Genomic DNA, 16,162 nt, shown 5'->3' on the forward strand with positions numbered 1-16,162 from the left:
CTTTGACTTCCTGTTCTTAGAATTTTGTGGTCAATTACCAAGCCATATTAAATGTCACTGTGTATGACATACTTCAGATATACATTTAAATATTTAAATATTAGACTTTGGGATAATATAATAAGACCTCTCTACCTAGAACCTCAGGTAAGGAGTGGTTTTGAATAGCTAGGACTTGAATCTTTACACACCCAAAGCTTTTTAATTTTGGATGGTTATCTTTCTACAATTTTCTGACTTCTTTTACACGAGATGCGCATAACGCAACCTTTTCTTGATGACTCAAGATGACTGTCTTGTGGCTATCAATGAAAGAACTATGCCACAGAACAGAAAATGCCCTCAGGAACTTCATAGGTAAGCAAGGGTTGAGTTCTTCAGTATTAAAAGGGGGCTATGCTGTGTACATTTTGGTATCTGCTCAACATACTTTTTCTGTCAGGCTTTTGTGTCTTTTCTCTCACTGTGCTTTCTCTAGCCTTGTCTTCTCCTAATTTGTTGCATAAAATCTGCTATTAACCAGAACTGATTAGCAAGCAGGTTCTTTCATTTAGAAACAATTTCCCATTTCCCAAGTGCCTGCTTGGGTCCTAGACACAGTGGGAGGTGCTGTGGACATACAGAAGGATAAGCCGTGATGCCTCTTGTCCTCCTAAAGCTCAGTCTTTGATATGATTACAAATCCCTGCAACAAATACTACATGGAGGTATGTAGCCCAGATAGTTACGGTAATATGGAAGAGAAGGAACAGGGCTACCTAACTTGGGATGGTGAAGATCAGCTTGCTTTTAAGAGGGGAGGTTTGTTAGCTCAGTCTCTCAGCCTTCAGGAGCAGTAAGAGTTAAATAGATACAGAAAATGACAAAAGGTATTCCAACCAGAGGGAGTAGCAGGTGCCAGGTATGAAGGCACATGAAACCATAAAACTATGAAAAATGGCAGCATGCCAGCTTCAAAGAGTATGCTCTTAGATGCCCATTTGAGAGGCCCATGAATGGGTATTAAGGTCAAGAAATGTCTGGCTGCAAAAATAATTTTTTTGTAGGATCCTAGTTATCTTCTGCATAGGTGAGTTTTCCAAATAGCGGAACTTCAGGTAGGTTAAGTGCAAATACATGTAAGTGGTTTCTACTATATGGAACATATAAAGGAGAGAATTCTTTTCTATTTCTATTCTACTGAGTAATCAAAGATTCCAACTGACAGGAAAATAGCTTTCTGTTAATAAGCATTAGCAAATGAGCTAATATTAATGTAATTTCACAAGTACCTTAAACAATAAGAAAGCTTTCTCTAAGAGAAATCATTTATCCCTTGTCTACATATGGTGTATTTTTAAAGACACTATAATGCTTCAAGTAGTTATTTCAAGACTGGAAGGAAAGATACGTTAAGAAATGACATTCTGACCATCAGAAAGTATTTTAATTCTAGAAGCACTGAGAAAAATAAATTTTGTACAACTGACACACTGTAGGTTCAAAATCAGCTTTAAAAACATACAATTTAGGAGAAAGGCTCAAGGACTTTAGGAAAGTAGATTAACGTGGAGAAGATGTCTAGGTAAATCTAACGAATCTGTTTTTCCCCTTCAATCAAGATGCATGGTAAAATATGAAGCTGATACCACTTTGAATATTAACAGGATATGGATCCAGACAAAGAGAAACAAAGCCATTATATGTGGCCAGTATAGAACATATAAAAGGACTTTGTGTCATTTCATTTCATCCCATCAGTCTTGGGGATGTAATCATCAGAAGTTACTTGTTATAACTGTGTAGTCTTTTTAAGAAAAGATTTATTTATTTTTATTTGAGAGAGAGAGAAGCAGAGAATCCCAAGCAGACTCCCTGGTGAGCGTGGAGCCTGATGTGGGGCTCGATCCCACAACCCTGAGATCACGACCTGAGCCAAAACCAAGTGTCAGATGCTTAACCAACTGAGCCACCCAGGCGCCCCTATAGTTGTGTAGTCTTTACAGAGGGGTGATCTGTAAAAATATCAGATTTAAGAGAGTTGGTTTAATAGCAACAATTGTTTAAACACAACTTGGGAGTTGTAGTTAATTGCAAGATCAGTATGAGCCAGTGGTGTTATGTGGCTGTCCAAGAAGCTAATGCAATCTGGGGAGGCTGATAGAAATATAAGGCTCACAGCAAAAGAAGCAACAGTCCCAAGCTCCTGTGCGCTGGACTGTACCTACAGTTGTGCTCGGTTTTGGCTCCGTCCTTTGCACACCATGAGAGTTTGCACCAGTTTATGTGAGGAATGGCTAAATTAACCTAGGCAAGTTAATTTGGATAAGACTTAGGGGTACACGATATTGTCTTTAAACATCTGAATGGTTCTCATGTGGAAGGAGGAAAATTGTTCAGTGTGGCTTCAAAAGTCACAATTAGCACCACTGGGTGTAAGTGATTAAGAAGATAGATTTCCGCTCAATGTGAAGATGAATGTTTCAGGACTTAAGGTTTCTAAAAATGGAAATACAGTCCTGGAACACAGTGAATTCTTTGCTATGTGAGGAATTAAACCAGAGCTCAACCTTTCGCTGGGAATTTTATGAAGGAATGCGATCACTGGTTATAAGCCTGGAGAAGTTAAGGCCCCCTTGGAATCCTGAGATTCAATGAGTCTACGATTAAATGATGTGCTACTACCTGATCCTATGATTAGTCCTTCTAATCACAGATGGAAGTTTTGAATTAGGAAAAAAAAATCAGTTATTAAAACTATACTCAACTTGCAATTTTTCATATTATTGGAAATGATTAGCTTGAAGAAAATGCAAAATTAGAAGAAAATCTAGACATAATTTAATTTTAGAGGGCAATGTGATGAAATAACAATTTAAAGAATACGACTATGACTCCTGGCTCATTTTTCAGAAGATGGTCTATGTTAACGCTGCTTTGATGTGTTAGTAATAGTGTATTAAATTGAATGAAATATCCTGTGTAATGGATTATTGTTTTGATATTTATCATTTGTCAGGTATTTGAACTTAATATAAGTATTCATGGAAGATGACAGGTTCAAAAAGGTTCTGCTGATATTTTTTATATTTTTCTTCTTTGTGAAGGCTGGCATTATCTGGAGATGGAAAATCGAAGGCATGACTAGAAGACTGATAATTTGTAGACTGAAGAACTAAGTCATTTGCAAAGCTAAGGAACAGAACTAAAAACAGGGCAGCATTCTGAGCTGGAGTCTATTGAAGGGAATAAATAAAAACCCAAATTCCTGAATCTGGAATCAGCATCCACCTCTGCATGCTACTGGAGAAAATTTCTATTTTTAACTTTTATACTTTTGTTTCTGGCATGGGAATTTTCTAATTATGTTTTGCCTTGGCTAATAAAAAAAATCAGTCTGCATTTACATCTGCTTGCTCTTCCCAAATACACAGATTGATGGCTTGAGCAGGACTCTTTCATAAATAAAAAGGGGAAAACAATATGAAATTAAACATTAGCCACTAATGTAAACCTGAAAGTGGTTAATCTATAGGCTTTAAAATGGACTTTGTTTGGCCAGTTCAACTTTATTATTTTTAAGTAAGCTCTATGCCCAATGTGGGGCTTGAACTCACAACCCCAAGATCAAGAGTCGTGTACTTCACTGACTGAGCCAGCCAGGTCTCCCTGGCCAGTTCAACTTTAGAAGTCACTTTGCCCCAGGGACGCCTGGGTGGCTCAGTCAGTTAAGCGTCTGCCTTCGGCTCAGGTCATGATCCCAGGGTCCTGGGATCGAGTCCCACATCGGGCTCCCTGCTCTGCGGGGAGCCTGCTTCTCCCTCTGCCTCTGTCTCTCTCTCTGTCTCTCATGAATAAATTAAAAAAAAAAAAAAAAGAAGTCACTTTGCCCCAGATAACACCTTCTTCCAACACTGTTTTAATCTCTGTATGCAGGGTCACTTCTCTGCCAAGTGGTGGGAATACAAAGAATAAAAGCACAGAGTCTATTCTTAAGGTACTAAAATTCTAGTTATAACTACAGTTATTAAATTCAAAACTATGATAGACTTTCTTGGGGGTGGGGTAGGGGGTGGAATGGGTATGAAACACTGAGGATGAGCTAATATTTAGTTTGAAAGTTTTACACTAGGCTGAAAGTGACCAGGTTTTGAAGGAAATTTTTAAAAAAGCGTTCTTACCTCCAGCTACAAGTCCAGACTCCCCTAATTGAATAGCTACCCCAAAGCCCCCAAGTTTAACAGGTGCCGAGTTTTCCTTTGAGGCGAGGAGAACACAGTGGGGCTGGAAAGAAAAACAGACAAACAACAAACCAAAGATAAGGATTAATTAGAGATGAGCAATTCAATTTACACAAAACTGAATAACATGACTGTATAGTAATACATTAAAAACTCCTGGAATTATTTTGGATGTTTGAATTATTTGTGCTATTCTCACTTCAGGTTGATTTCTCCAAAGACTTACCTGTTTTATCAAACGTTTTTCAGGGACTATTTGCTTCTAAGAGTAGGGTAGGTGCTAAGAATTACTCAGGAAGCAGGAGTGTTCAAGTATGGCAGATGTATTTTCTACCTTTTCGTGCAATATTCTTTTTTTTTCTCATAGCCTACATTTAAGGAAAAATATTTTTTACACCTCTTGCCAAAATGTTTCTTGAAACCTCTGACTTTACCTACAGAGCCACTGTATCTTAGTCCTTAGGGGATGCTAATGGCTCTTTCTTTGTCCACCCTCCTATCATCCTCTTGCTTTACTTTATTCATTCCATCCCCAAGTAAGAAGAGCCAGATTTAATGACTTTAACTGAACCTGGCTCCCAGGGAATTCGATGTTCTCCCTGGGCATGTCTTTTCTCTGGACCTGCCCTTCCTCTTTGCGGGAATGGGAAGGAAGAGAGGAGACGACTTGGCTGGCCTCTGGTCCAGGGCAAAGACATCCTTCCCAAGGAGTAGCTGTGTGACCAGGGCTCCCTAAGAATCATATGCTTCGTGGTCACAATGAGAGTCTCTCTGTAGGACCTGGTCTCAGGAAAGCATTTAACTGTGTGGACCTTTGGTCTCTGCTCAAATACTATGCTCCCCAATATGACGGATGTCACATATGACCTGCTTTTAAAATATGGGTTAGTGAAAAAAAGCAAGCTTCTTTAGGCATGGAAAGTATTTTTGTTCTTTCCCATACTTGCTCATTTATAACATGACATAGTTTTAGCTCAGTTTAGCCTATATGATAGTGCCCCCCCCCAATCCTGTGCAATAAAACTCTGAACTGGTGCACCCAGAGAGATGTTTGACAATGATGCAGAAAAGTGTGAGGGATCCTTACTCTGTTCAATGAAAGCATCAGGGTTCTACTTTGGAAGTTACTTTTTTTGGTCCAAAGACATTTAAAGACCTTACAACAGAGGCTCTAACACAAAGAAAGATGAGCCCTTAAATATAAACGTGCATATGAGAAAGAGAGAGAGAGAGAGAGAGAGAGAGAGAGAGAGATGAAACAAAGTAGCCGGGAGGGTTTATGGGAAAGCAAGCAAAGCTCTGCAGAAACCAACTGATAGAGACTGCTCTTCATAAGAACTTTTGGTTGGTTTAAATAGAGATGGATGACACAGACGACGAAGAAGAAAGTGATAGCCCTAGCCTGAGTCTAGTGTGGGGTGCAATAAATGAACAAACCTAGAAAAGGAGGGGCATGATGCAGAAGAAGAAACTATAAACTAAACCTAGCCAGGGTCTCCTGGCCAGTTCTATCAGCTTATTAAGGAGAAGTAGAAGCTTAAATCAGAATCCCAAAGTATACCCTTTATAGTTTGTTGACTACATTTATTCTTAACTTAATGTTACACTAAGATTTATGTAATTCTCATCAGAGTATGGATTCTGTCATTCTCAATAAATCCTTAAGTCATAAAATTGGAAGATAGAAACAAAGGAAACCAATACATATAAATGAATATAAGAGACTGGGCAGTGTTAAGCGCATGAGGTAAAAGTTGGTGGAGGTCAATGTTATAGGTTTGGAGACTAGGGAGCTGCTATTTAGTAAAGGGGTTGGGTCAGAGAAGGATTCTCTAATACGGTAGTATCTGAGCCCAGACCAGAATGAAGGGGCAGAATGGGTCATGTGGAAGCAGGTTCCAGGAGGGTGGAATAGGATAGTAAGTGCAAAGACCTAGAAGCATGAGGAGGGTTGGTGTGTTTGGAGAACAGTAAGGAAGCCACTGTGTTGGAGGGAAAAAATGAGCAGGGGAAGAGTGGTAGGAAATGTGATCCAAATGGTCAAAGGCTCTATGGTCTGGGGCTTGGAGTCATGGCCAGAACCCTGGGTTTTATGCTGAGTGAGATGGGAAACCATTAGAAAGTTGTGAGCAGGGGAGCATTATGAGCAGTTTCAGGTTTTGAAAGAATCACTTGGGCTGTTGTGTGGAGAAGAGATTGCAAGGGCATGAGAGTGGAAGAAAAGGTACCAGGTAGGAGGCTTCTGTGGTTGTCCAGGCAAGAGAAGATGGGGATTTGAATTATAGAGTGACAGAAGCAGTGATGGCAAGAAGTGGTCAAATTCAGGATACGTTCTAAAGGTTAGGCTGACGGGCACTGCTGCTGGATATGGGATGTGAGAGAAAGAGGTAAGTATGACAACTTAAGTTTCTGTTCTGAGCAACTGAATGAAAATGAAGATGCCATTTACTAAAACTGGGAACACAGAAGGAAGAGTTTATAAGAGGGATCAAGAATTTGGTTTTGTACAAATTGGGTGTGAGATCTTAAAAGATGGGAGAGGGAAGGCCGGAATTAGAGATATAAATTTGGGATCAAAAGCACACAGTGTTTTTTTTTTTTTTAACGATTTTATTTATTTATTTGACACACAGAGACACACCAAGAGAGGGCACACAAGCAGGGGGAGTGGGAGAGGGAGAAGCAGGCTCCCCATGGAGCAGGGAGACCGATGTGGGCCTCGATCCCAGGACCCTGGGATCATGACCTGAGCCAAAGGCAGACGCTTAACGACTGAGCCACCCAGGCACCCCGCACACAGTGTTTATAGCCCCCGGACTGCCAGTAGGAAAGAGAAGGGGGTGGGGCGCCTGGGTGGCTCAGATGGTTAAGCGTCTGCCTTTGGCTCAGGTCATGATCTCTAGGTCCTGGGATCGAGCCCCACATCATGCTCCCGGCTCAGTGGGGAGTCTGCTTCTGCTTCTCCCTCTCCCTCTCTCCCCTGCTCATTCTCTGTCTCAAATGAATAAATTTTAAAAATCTTAGAAAAAAAAGATAAGAGGTCGGAGGAATGAGATTTGGTGCACAGCAATGTTTGAGGTCAGGAAGATGACAACAATCTAGCAAAGGAAGACTGCCTAGACAGTGAAGCAGGCGGGAAATCAGAGCAGTATGGTGTCCTGCAATGCTAGTGAGAGGCCATTTAAGATGAGAGCTGAGAACAGACCATTAGATCTGGCAACCTGGAAGTCCCTGGTGACCTGGATAAGAGGGGTTTTGGTGGGATGATATAGACAAAAATCTCCATTGGATCAGGTTCAAGAAAAATGGGAAGAGATGATGTGGAGATAGTAAATTCAAGTATCTTTCAAAACCTTACTGTACTAGGAACAGAGAGATGGGAATGGAATGTAGCTAAAAGAGAATGAGAAGCCAAGGAAGTTTCCTTTTAAAAACTTTTTAGTATTTGCCATTAGAGAAAGCAGATTATTAAATTTCCATGTACCTTTTTAAAAAGATTTTATTTATTTATTTGAGAGAGAGAGCGAGAGAGAGCGTGTGCTCAGGCAGGGGAGCAGCAGCAGAGGGAGAGGAAGAAGGAGGCTTCCCGCTGAGCAGGGAGCCCAACGTGGGGCTCGATCCCAGAACCCTGGGATCATGACCTGAGCCGAAGGCAGCCGCTTAACCAACTGGGCCACCCAGGTGCCCCCACCCCCATCTCCCAGCTTTAACAGTTATTGACATTCTGCTATTCTTGTTTCGCCTATCCCCATTGTTTTTGTTGAAGTCTTTCTTTCTTTTTTTTTTTTTTAAAGATTTTATTTATTTGAGAGAATGAGAGAGAGAGCACGAGAGGGGGGAGGGTCAGAGGGAGAAGCAGACTCCCCACTGAGCAGGCAGCCCAATACGGGACTCGATCCCGGGACTCCAGGATCATGACCTGAGCCGAAGGCAGTCGCTTAACCAACTGAGCCACCCAGGTGCCCCTTTGTTGAAGTCTTTTAAAACAAGTATCATTTCACCTTTTTTTTTTTTTTTAAAGATTTTATTTATTTATTCATGAGAGAGAGAGAGAGAGAGAGGCAGAGGGAGAAGCAGGCTCCCAAGGAGCAGGGAGCCCGATGCGGGACTCGATCCCAGGACGCTGGGATCATGACCTGAGCCGAAGGCAGACGCCCAACCATCTGAGCCACCCAGGCGCCCTCATTTCACCTTTTATTAGTTCAGTATTTCTAACAGATGACTTGAGAAAATAACCATATTATCACATCCAATACAATGAACAATTCTTAAATATCATCTAATACCAATCCACATTCAATTTCCTTGACTATCTCAAAGATTTTTTCTTTTTCTTTTTCTTTTTTTTACAGTTGGTTAGTTCAAAATGGTATTTAAGGTCCATACATTGCATTTGATGGTTATAGGTCTTATATCTCTCTGACTCTATACCATATCCTCCTCTTACCTTTTTAAAAAACATTCATGCCATTGATTCATTAAGATAGGAGGTAATTTCCCCTGTGGAATCATCTACAATCTGGACTTGGCTAACAGGACCTACATGGTATCATTTAACATGTTCCTGTGTTTTCTGTAAATTGGTAGTTAGATCTAGAAGCTTGATTAGATTCACGTTCAATTTTAGTTTTTTTTACACTAATACTTTAGTTTTTTATAACATATCAGGAAGAACATAATGTCTGGTTGTCCTACTTTTTTTTTTTTTTTAAGATTTTATTTATTTATTTGAGACAGAGAGAATGAGAGACAGAGAGCATGAGAAGGAGGAGGGTGAGAGGGAGAAGCAGACTCCCCGCCAAGCAGGGAGCCCGATGCGGGACTCGATCCCGGGACTCCAGGATCATGACCTGAGCCGAAGGCAGTCGCTTAACCACCTGAGCCACCCAGGCGCCCCTGGTTGTCCTACTTTTAGCAACAGGATTGGTCAGTGGGTTCAGGTATTGTCTGCCTTGATCCATTTTTACAAAGTTCACCACTGACATTTCTTTCATGATTTTTGGCAGCCAATGATGCCCAGCTCCATAATTAGGGGTTCCAAAATGGAGGTTTTCCCCAGTATTTTGTTATGAAGACTATCAAAAACAGAGAAAACTGAAAGAACTGTAAATAGCCACATACTCACCACATAGATTCTACAATGAACATTTTGCTACATTTGCTTTATCAAATATCTATCTATTCATCCCACTATCCAATCATCACTCCATCTTTTCACTGTAATTCAGTACGTCATTAGAGTTTAATTTTTTTTTTTTTTTTGAGAGAGCGAGCGTGCGTGCAGGGTGGGGACAGAGGGGCAGAGAAAGAATCTTAAGCAGACTCCACAAAGTGTGGAGCCTGATGTGGGACCCAATCTCACAACCCTGAAATCATGACCTGAGCCAAAATCAAGAGTCAGATGCTTAACCAGCTGAGCCACCCAGGCACCCCTTGAGTTTAATATTTAAAATTAAGTTTAAGATAAAATTTATATGCCGTGAAATGCACAAATCTTAAGAGTACCATTGGAGAGTTTTGACAGCTTGCATAGAACTGTGTAACCTGTATCCCTATCAACATGTTTTCATTCCAAAAACCTCCCTCATCCTCTCACCACTCAATCTCTGCTGCTACACCCCCAGTGCAAATGACTATTCTGATATTTTTTAGAATAAGCAAGTATTGCTTATTCTGAAAAAACAAAAGAAAGTTTGTTTTGCTTATACTAGAACTGCATATACACAAAGCCATATAGTATGTACTCTTTTATGTAAGGCTTCTCTCACTCAGCATGTTTCTGAGATTCATCCATTTTGTTGTGATCAGTGGTTCATTTGTTTTATTGCTGAGTAAATATTCCCTTGTATGAATATACCACAGTTTGTCCATTCTCCTACTGAGGGACATTTGGGCTGTGTCTAGTTTGGGGATATTATGAATAAAGCTGCTATGAGCGATTTCCAGAATAACAAGTTGGTTGCCAGGCAACCTCCAAAGGTGATCAATGAAGGGTTTTTGGGTATTATTGTGAATTTATAGGTTTTTTTTTTAATTTAAAGATTTTTATTTATTTATTTGACAGAGAGAGCCACAGCGAGAAAGGGAACACAAGCAGGGGGAGGGGGAGAGGGAGAAGCAGGCTTCCTGCGGAGCAGGGAGCCCAATGCAGGGCTTGATCCCAGGACCCTGGGATCATGACCCGAGTCGAAGGCAGATGCTTAACAACTGAGCCACCCAGGCGCCCCGTGAATTTATAGGTTTTTATATATTTGATACATTTAAACCAATTACAGTCATTATTCATTTTGATGCTCAAATTATCCCGTTTTTTTAGCCAGCAGGAGCTCTTTTAAGTCAGCTCTTATGCCCTTTTCTAAGACTCTAAAGTCTGGTAAGTTCCTCGCTTTCAGGCAGAAGATGTCTGAGGTCTGTCTTGTCCATTTCTTGCCCCAGATCTGGAACCAACCATTTCTCCAAGGAGTCCCATTTCTGTTTAGTGGGAAATGGTACTTAAATTCACAATATGGGTATTTGGTATATTATTATTACTGGGTTATCCCTGCTTTGACTTTTCAATGGACAGTGCTAAAAAATATGTACTTTTTGGAAGGAGAAAAATAAATCAATTCCTACTGATATATAGGTTTTTTTTTTTACATAGAGTTTTTACTTGACTTCTTTGATTTTGTCAAGTAATGTTGGTACCTAATGACATTAACACAATTACTCATTTGCTTTATCCCCTAGGGTGTGTGTATAAAAGTACACATTACCAGTAACAACAAAACCACCGTATGCTGTTTAAAATTTTTTTGTGGTTCTTTTTGTCCTTATGATATATCCTACCAGGGATGTCCAGTCAAATTTTCGCTATTGAATAAAGTAAGAATCCATGAGTCCGTGCTGATATAAATAAGTAAATAGAGAGAAGGAAAAACTTTCATGTAAGTAGAAAATCAGTTAATAAATGTAGAAGAAATTCTGGCATTAGAAATCACTATTTGGCAGTTATCATCATGATAATGGATTCAAGTGAGAACCATCAAAAGGTAGTTACTAGTGGGTAAAAGTTTGAAGAGTGACAGATATTTGTATAATCTCAGAGTAGCTCCCCACAGGATACTTATTAATTACAAAAGGTAAAATAGTAATTTTCCAGAGGAGCAACGTGGCAGACACTCCTATAAAAGTTACTACTGCTAATAGTGGGACTAATTAAGAGTATGTGCTTTCTTCACCGACAAGCACTCAGCAACACTCTGTGGTATTCGTGCCAAAGGACATAACTGCGTCAAATCATGAGGAAACATCAGACCAACCCAAACTGAGGGGCATTCTAGAAAGTACCAGGCCCATGCCCATATTCTTCAAATACTGTTTCAGATGAAAGGGATCAAAGGAGACAGAAGAGACTGAACAGCTAAAATGCGATATATAATCTTGTTTTTATTTTTGCTATAAAAGGATATTATTAGGACACTTGATGAAACTGGGACGAGGTCTGTAGATTACATAAATTCCCTGATTTTGATTATTTTACTGTGGCTATTTAGAGAATTCCTTATTTTTAGGAACTATATAGATGGACAAAGAGAGAAGAGTGAAAAACTGAGAAAGATAAAACAAATGTACAAAAATATTAACATGGGGAATCTGAGTGAAAGGTGATGGAAATTCTTTGTATTACTATCAGAACTTTTCTCCAAGTCTAAAATATGTAAAAAAAAAAAAAAAAACACAAAAAACAAAAAAAACAAACCCCAACCCCACCGTATTTTTATAAAAGATTTTATTTATTTAAAAGAGAGAGAGAGAGAAAGCATGAGTGGGGAGAAGGGTAGAGGGAGAGGGAAAGACTCTCAAGCAGACTCCCTGCTAAGTGCGGAGCCCAATGTGGGGCTCTATCTCACAACCATGAGATCATGACCTGAGGTGAAATCAAGAGTTGAACGTTAAACCAACTGAGCCACCAGGCGCCCCCAAAACCACCCGATTTTAAAGTCATTTAAAAGAATTCTCGGAGTCCATAGTCTCTCATGGTTCACTGAGAAACTGAGGGTTTTGGGGGGGGGTTGGCGGGATGGGTTAACCCAGTGATGGGTATTATGGAGGGCACACATTGCATGGAGCACTGGGTGTTATACGCAAACAATGAATCGTGGATCACTACATCAAAAACTAATGATGTACTGTATGGTGACTAACATAACATAATAAAAAAAAAAATAAAAAAAATAAAAAAAAATAAAAGAATTCTCCTTGTGGTTATGCTTTCAGTTTGTTACCCAGTGAGGCCAATTTGTTTGAATTAGATTTTGACTTGATTTGATGTTTTGATTATATAAAACATATACATGGGTGCCTGGGTGGCTCAGTCTGTTAAATGTCTGCCTTCGGCTCAGGTCATGATCCCGGGGTCCTGGGATTGAGCCTCACATCGGGCTCACTGCTCAGCAGGCAGTCTGCTTGTCCCTCTCCCTCTGCCCCTACCCACCACCCCCCGCCCCACTCATGCTCTGTCTCAAATAAATAAAATCTTTAAAAAAATAAAACATGTATATAATTCCAAAGTCAAAACTGTAAACAAATTCCATTCAGAGAGGTCTAGCTTTTGTACCTTCTCCTTCCCCTTAATCTCTCCTTCCTCTTTTGTAAGTATTTGTATTATTTTTTGGTTTATCCTTCCATTGTTTCGTTATCTTTTATGAAAATAAGAAAATACCTATAAATATTCAAAAGTTTCACATAATAATATGATTGACGGCTCCATAGCAGCATCTCAAGATTTTCAGGGAGATTTGTTTTTGTCTCTGAGAGAGAGACATTTGTGTGCTGATGGGAAAGACCCTGTGGAGAGGAATATACAGCTCCAGGGGAAAGGGATGGGATATAATGTGCAGGTGGGGAGAGGGGTTGGCCCCAGCGACAGTGAAGAAGGCAGGGTCCAGGAGCACCTGTAGATGCAAGCAGATGGGGATGTAGGAATATGAGGAAGTTCTCTTCTGAGTACTTCTGTTTTCTATTTACACTGAAATAAAAGTGATCATCCGGCGGGAGTGGGGAAGGAGAGGGGGTTGTTGGCAACTTGAGAAGTGTGAAGGTGTGAAAAAATATTTTCAAACAATGGGACAATGAATTGACTAAGGCAGTGGTTCTCAAACTTCAGCCTCAGAGTCACACAGATTTGCTGGCTTCCACCCCCAGAGTTTCTGATTCACAAGGTCTGGGATGAGGTCAAGAACATGCATTTCTAACAAGTTCTTGAGTGACGTTGATGTTATTGGGGGGAGCCATGCTTTGAGAACCAACAGACAAAGGAAATACAGCAGGACTGCTGGCAGCACAGAGGCCCACTTGAGGTTTGTGGTCATGAATGTGAAGTGAGAACAATCAACACGATTGGGTGTATACCTAGTAGCCCTCATTTCAGCCAGCAGGGTTCAGGTCTGGAGCAGGTGGTGAGCTGAATTTAACCAGGGTTGGGATTCAGATAAAGAGAGGATGGTGATATCAGTAATAGATGGTGCCAGACAAACGTATCCATTTATTTATGCTTTTCTACTTCTATCTTTATATAAAGAACAAGCTAAGCTACCAATAAAGGAGGAAGAAGATACATGAGAATGAGCTAAGAACAGAAGAGACAGAAAGTAGAAAGCTCAGAATGAATCGGAAAAGGCTCATGGGAGGGAAGAACCAGAAAAAGATTACAGATCTTCCTCAATCTACAATGGGGTCATGTCCCGGTAAATCCACTGTAAGTTGAAAATACTGTAAGTTGAAAATGCACTTAATACACCTAGCCTCCCGAATCTCGTAGCTTAGCCCAGCCTACCTTAAACATGCTCAGAACACTTACATTAGCCTCCGGTCAGGTAGACTCGTCTTACACAAAGCATATTTTATAATAAAATGCTAAGTATCTCAGGTAACTTATTGGATACTATACCCCAGGTGACAAAGAGAATGACTGCACGGGTACAGAGTGGTTATCCGTATAGTGCTTGCTGACGCTCGTGACGGCGTGGCTGACTGGGAGCTGTAGCTCACTGCCACTGCCCAGCCAACACGGGAGAGGATCGGGCCACATACCGCTTGCCTGGGAAAAGTCCAAAATTTGAAGTGCGGTTTCCACTGAATGCACATTGCTTCTACACTGTTGCAAAGTAAAAAAATCGGAAGTTGAACCACTGTAAGTTGGGGACTGTATGTACTCAAATCTGGTCATAGTAGGGTCACCAGGGCACTGAAGATTAAAACAGAATTAGTATTTTGCAAACGGAGGCTAAGGTGTGGAAAAATAGCTAGTATAACATAAAAATATTTGTATTAGATTTAGTGAAACAGAATGCTAATAAATACCTATTTAGTTATATATAAAAAAACTCTGCCAGGATCACCAAAACGTATTTGCACAGCCATGTATATCACAGTATTAGTCACAACAATAGCCAAGAGGTGGAAGCAGCCCAAATGCCCACTGACAGATGAATGGAGAAAGAACATGTGATATATACACATACAATGAAACATTATGCAGCCTTAAAAAGAAGGAAGTCCTGTCACATGCTAGAACATGGGTGAACCTTGAGGATATTATGCTAAATGAAAAAAAGCCAGCCAGAAAAGGACAAGTACAGTATGATTCCACTCAAATGAATTATCTACAATAGCCCAAATCATATAAAGTAGAAAGGTAATTGCCAAGGGGTAGGGAAAGGGAGTGTTCAGTGAGTGCAGAGTTTCAGTTCTGCATGATGAAAAAGTTCCAGAGATGTGCCGCACAAGAATAAAAATATACTTAATACTACTGAACTGTTTAAAAACTGTTAAGAAAGCAAGTTTAATATTATGGGGTTTTCTTTCTTTTTTCCTTTTTTTTTCCTCACACTGCACACACACAAAATTCCTGCCAGACCAACACAGTAATCCTCTTCCTTTTCAGGGGTTCTAAGGGGAAGAGCTACGAAATATTTTCATTCTAGCAATTTTAAAATATTCTGTCCCATGTGTCATATTCATAACAAACCAAAAGCTCTGGAGAATATGAGTTCAGGAAAGTAAATGTACCCAGAAATAATTAGAATGTTAGATAAAGCCCAATGAGTTAAATATTATTTAGGGTAAACAAAGCTGCAGGGTAACAATTATGGGGAGGATAAAAACTAATCTTTCATTTCAGATGACAACGAAAAAAGGGAAATGCCATGAAACTACAGGGCCAGCAGTTACATAGATGGACAGACAGTCATTAAATACTGGACAAGGACCAAAATAAAAACTGTAGAATCCCTTATTTTTTTTTTTAAGATTTTTAAATTTTATTTGACAGATAGAGAGCACAAGTAAGCAGAGAGGCAGGCAGAGGGAGAGGGAGAAGCAGGCTCTCCGCTGAGCAGGGAGCCCGACGTGGGGCTTGATCCCAGGACCCCAGGATTATGACCCGAGCCGAAGGCAGCCACTTAACCGACTGAGCCACCCAGGCGCCCCCCTTCATTATTTTCTTTAAAACAGAGATTTCAATTTACTTGCGAGAGTTTATCGTAGTGATAAAAAGGGGAGAATACCATCACAAATCTCATCTAGTCCTAAGAGTGTAACATTGTTTTAGAAAATACACCCAAGGTCGTAAAGGGATACATGAAAATCTACTAAAATAATGTACAGATCAAATAAAACTTAAAACTAAGGAATAAAATAATTCATTACTGATGTTAGTACAGTTCATTACAGGACTGCCATTTTATGTGAATAACTTAATTTCTAAAATGAATCCTGAAAGAAACAGATATTCAGTGCTTATTATGCCTTGTTTCTTAGGAAAAATAGAAAATGCATAATTCTGCTTAGAATTTATAAAACTTCTTTATTTGGGGGATAAGGGCAAACTTCCCACAACTGTGAAGGTGAAAGGTATTCATACAAAAGATAGAAATAATTTTCTAAAGTGAAGTGTTGAC

At 40.0% G+C, this 16,162-nt stretch overlaps 1 protein-coding gene across 8 annotated transcripts in view; it reads right to left on the minus strand.

Annotated features, from left to right (window-relative positions):
* CASK (calcium/calmodulin dependent serine protein kinase) overlaps nt 1-16,162 on the minus strand; it is a 344,800-nt gene that overhangs the window by 129,359 nt on the left and 199,279 nt on the right. For all 8 annotated transcript variants that reach the window (XM_064573940.1, XM_064573938.1, XM_064573945.1 and 5 more), the window contains exon 6: nt 4,161-4,263. In XM_064573940.1, the coding sequence (XP_064430010.1) occupies nt 4,161-4,263 (103 nt within the window). The remainder of the gene's footprint in view (nt 1-4,160; nt 4,264-16,162) is intronic.

The sequence above is a fragment of the Mirounga angustirostris genome, unplaced genomic scaffold, assembly GCF_029215605.1.
Source record: "Mirounga angustirostris isolate CCGP_5_RB_7025 unplaced genomic scaffold, mMirAng1.0.hap1 SCAF_11, whole genome shotgun sequence".
Lineage (NCBI taxonomy): Eukaryota > Metazoa > Chordata > Mammalia > Carnivora > Phocidae > Mirounga > Mirounga angustirostris.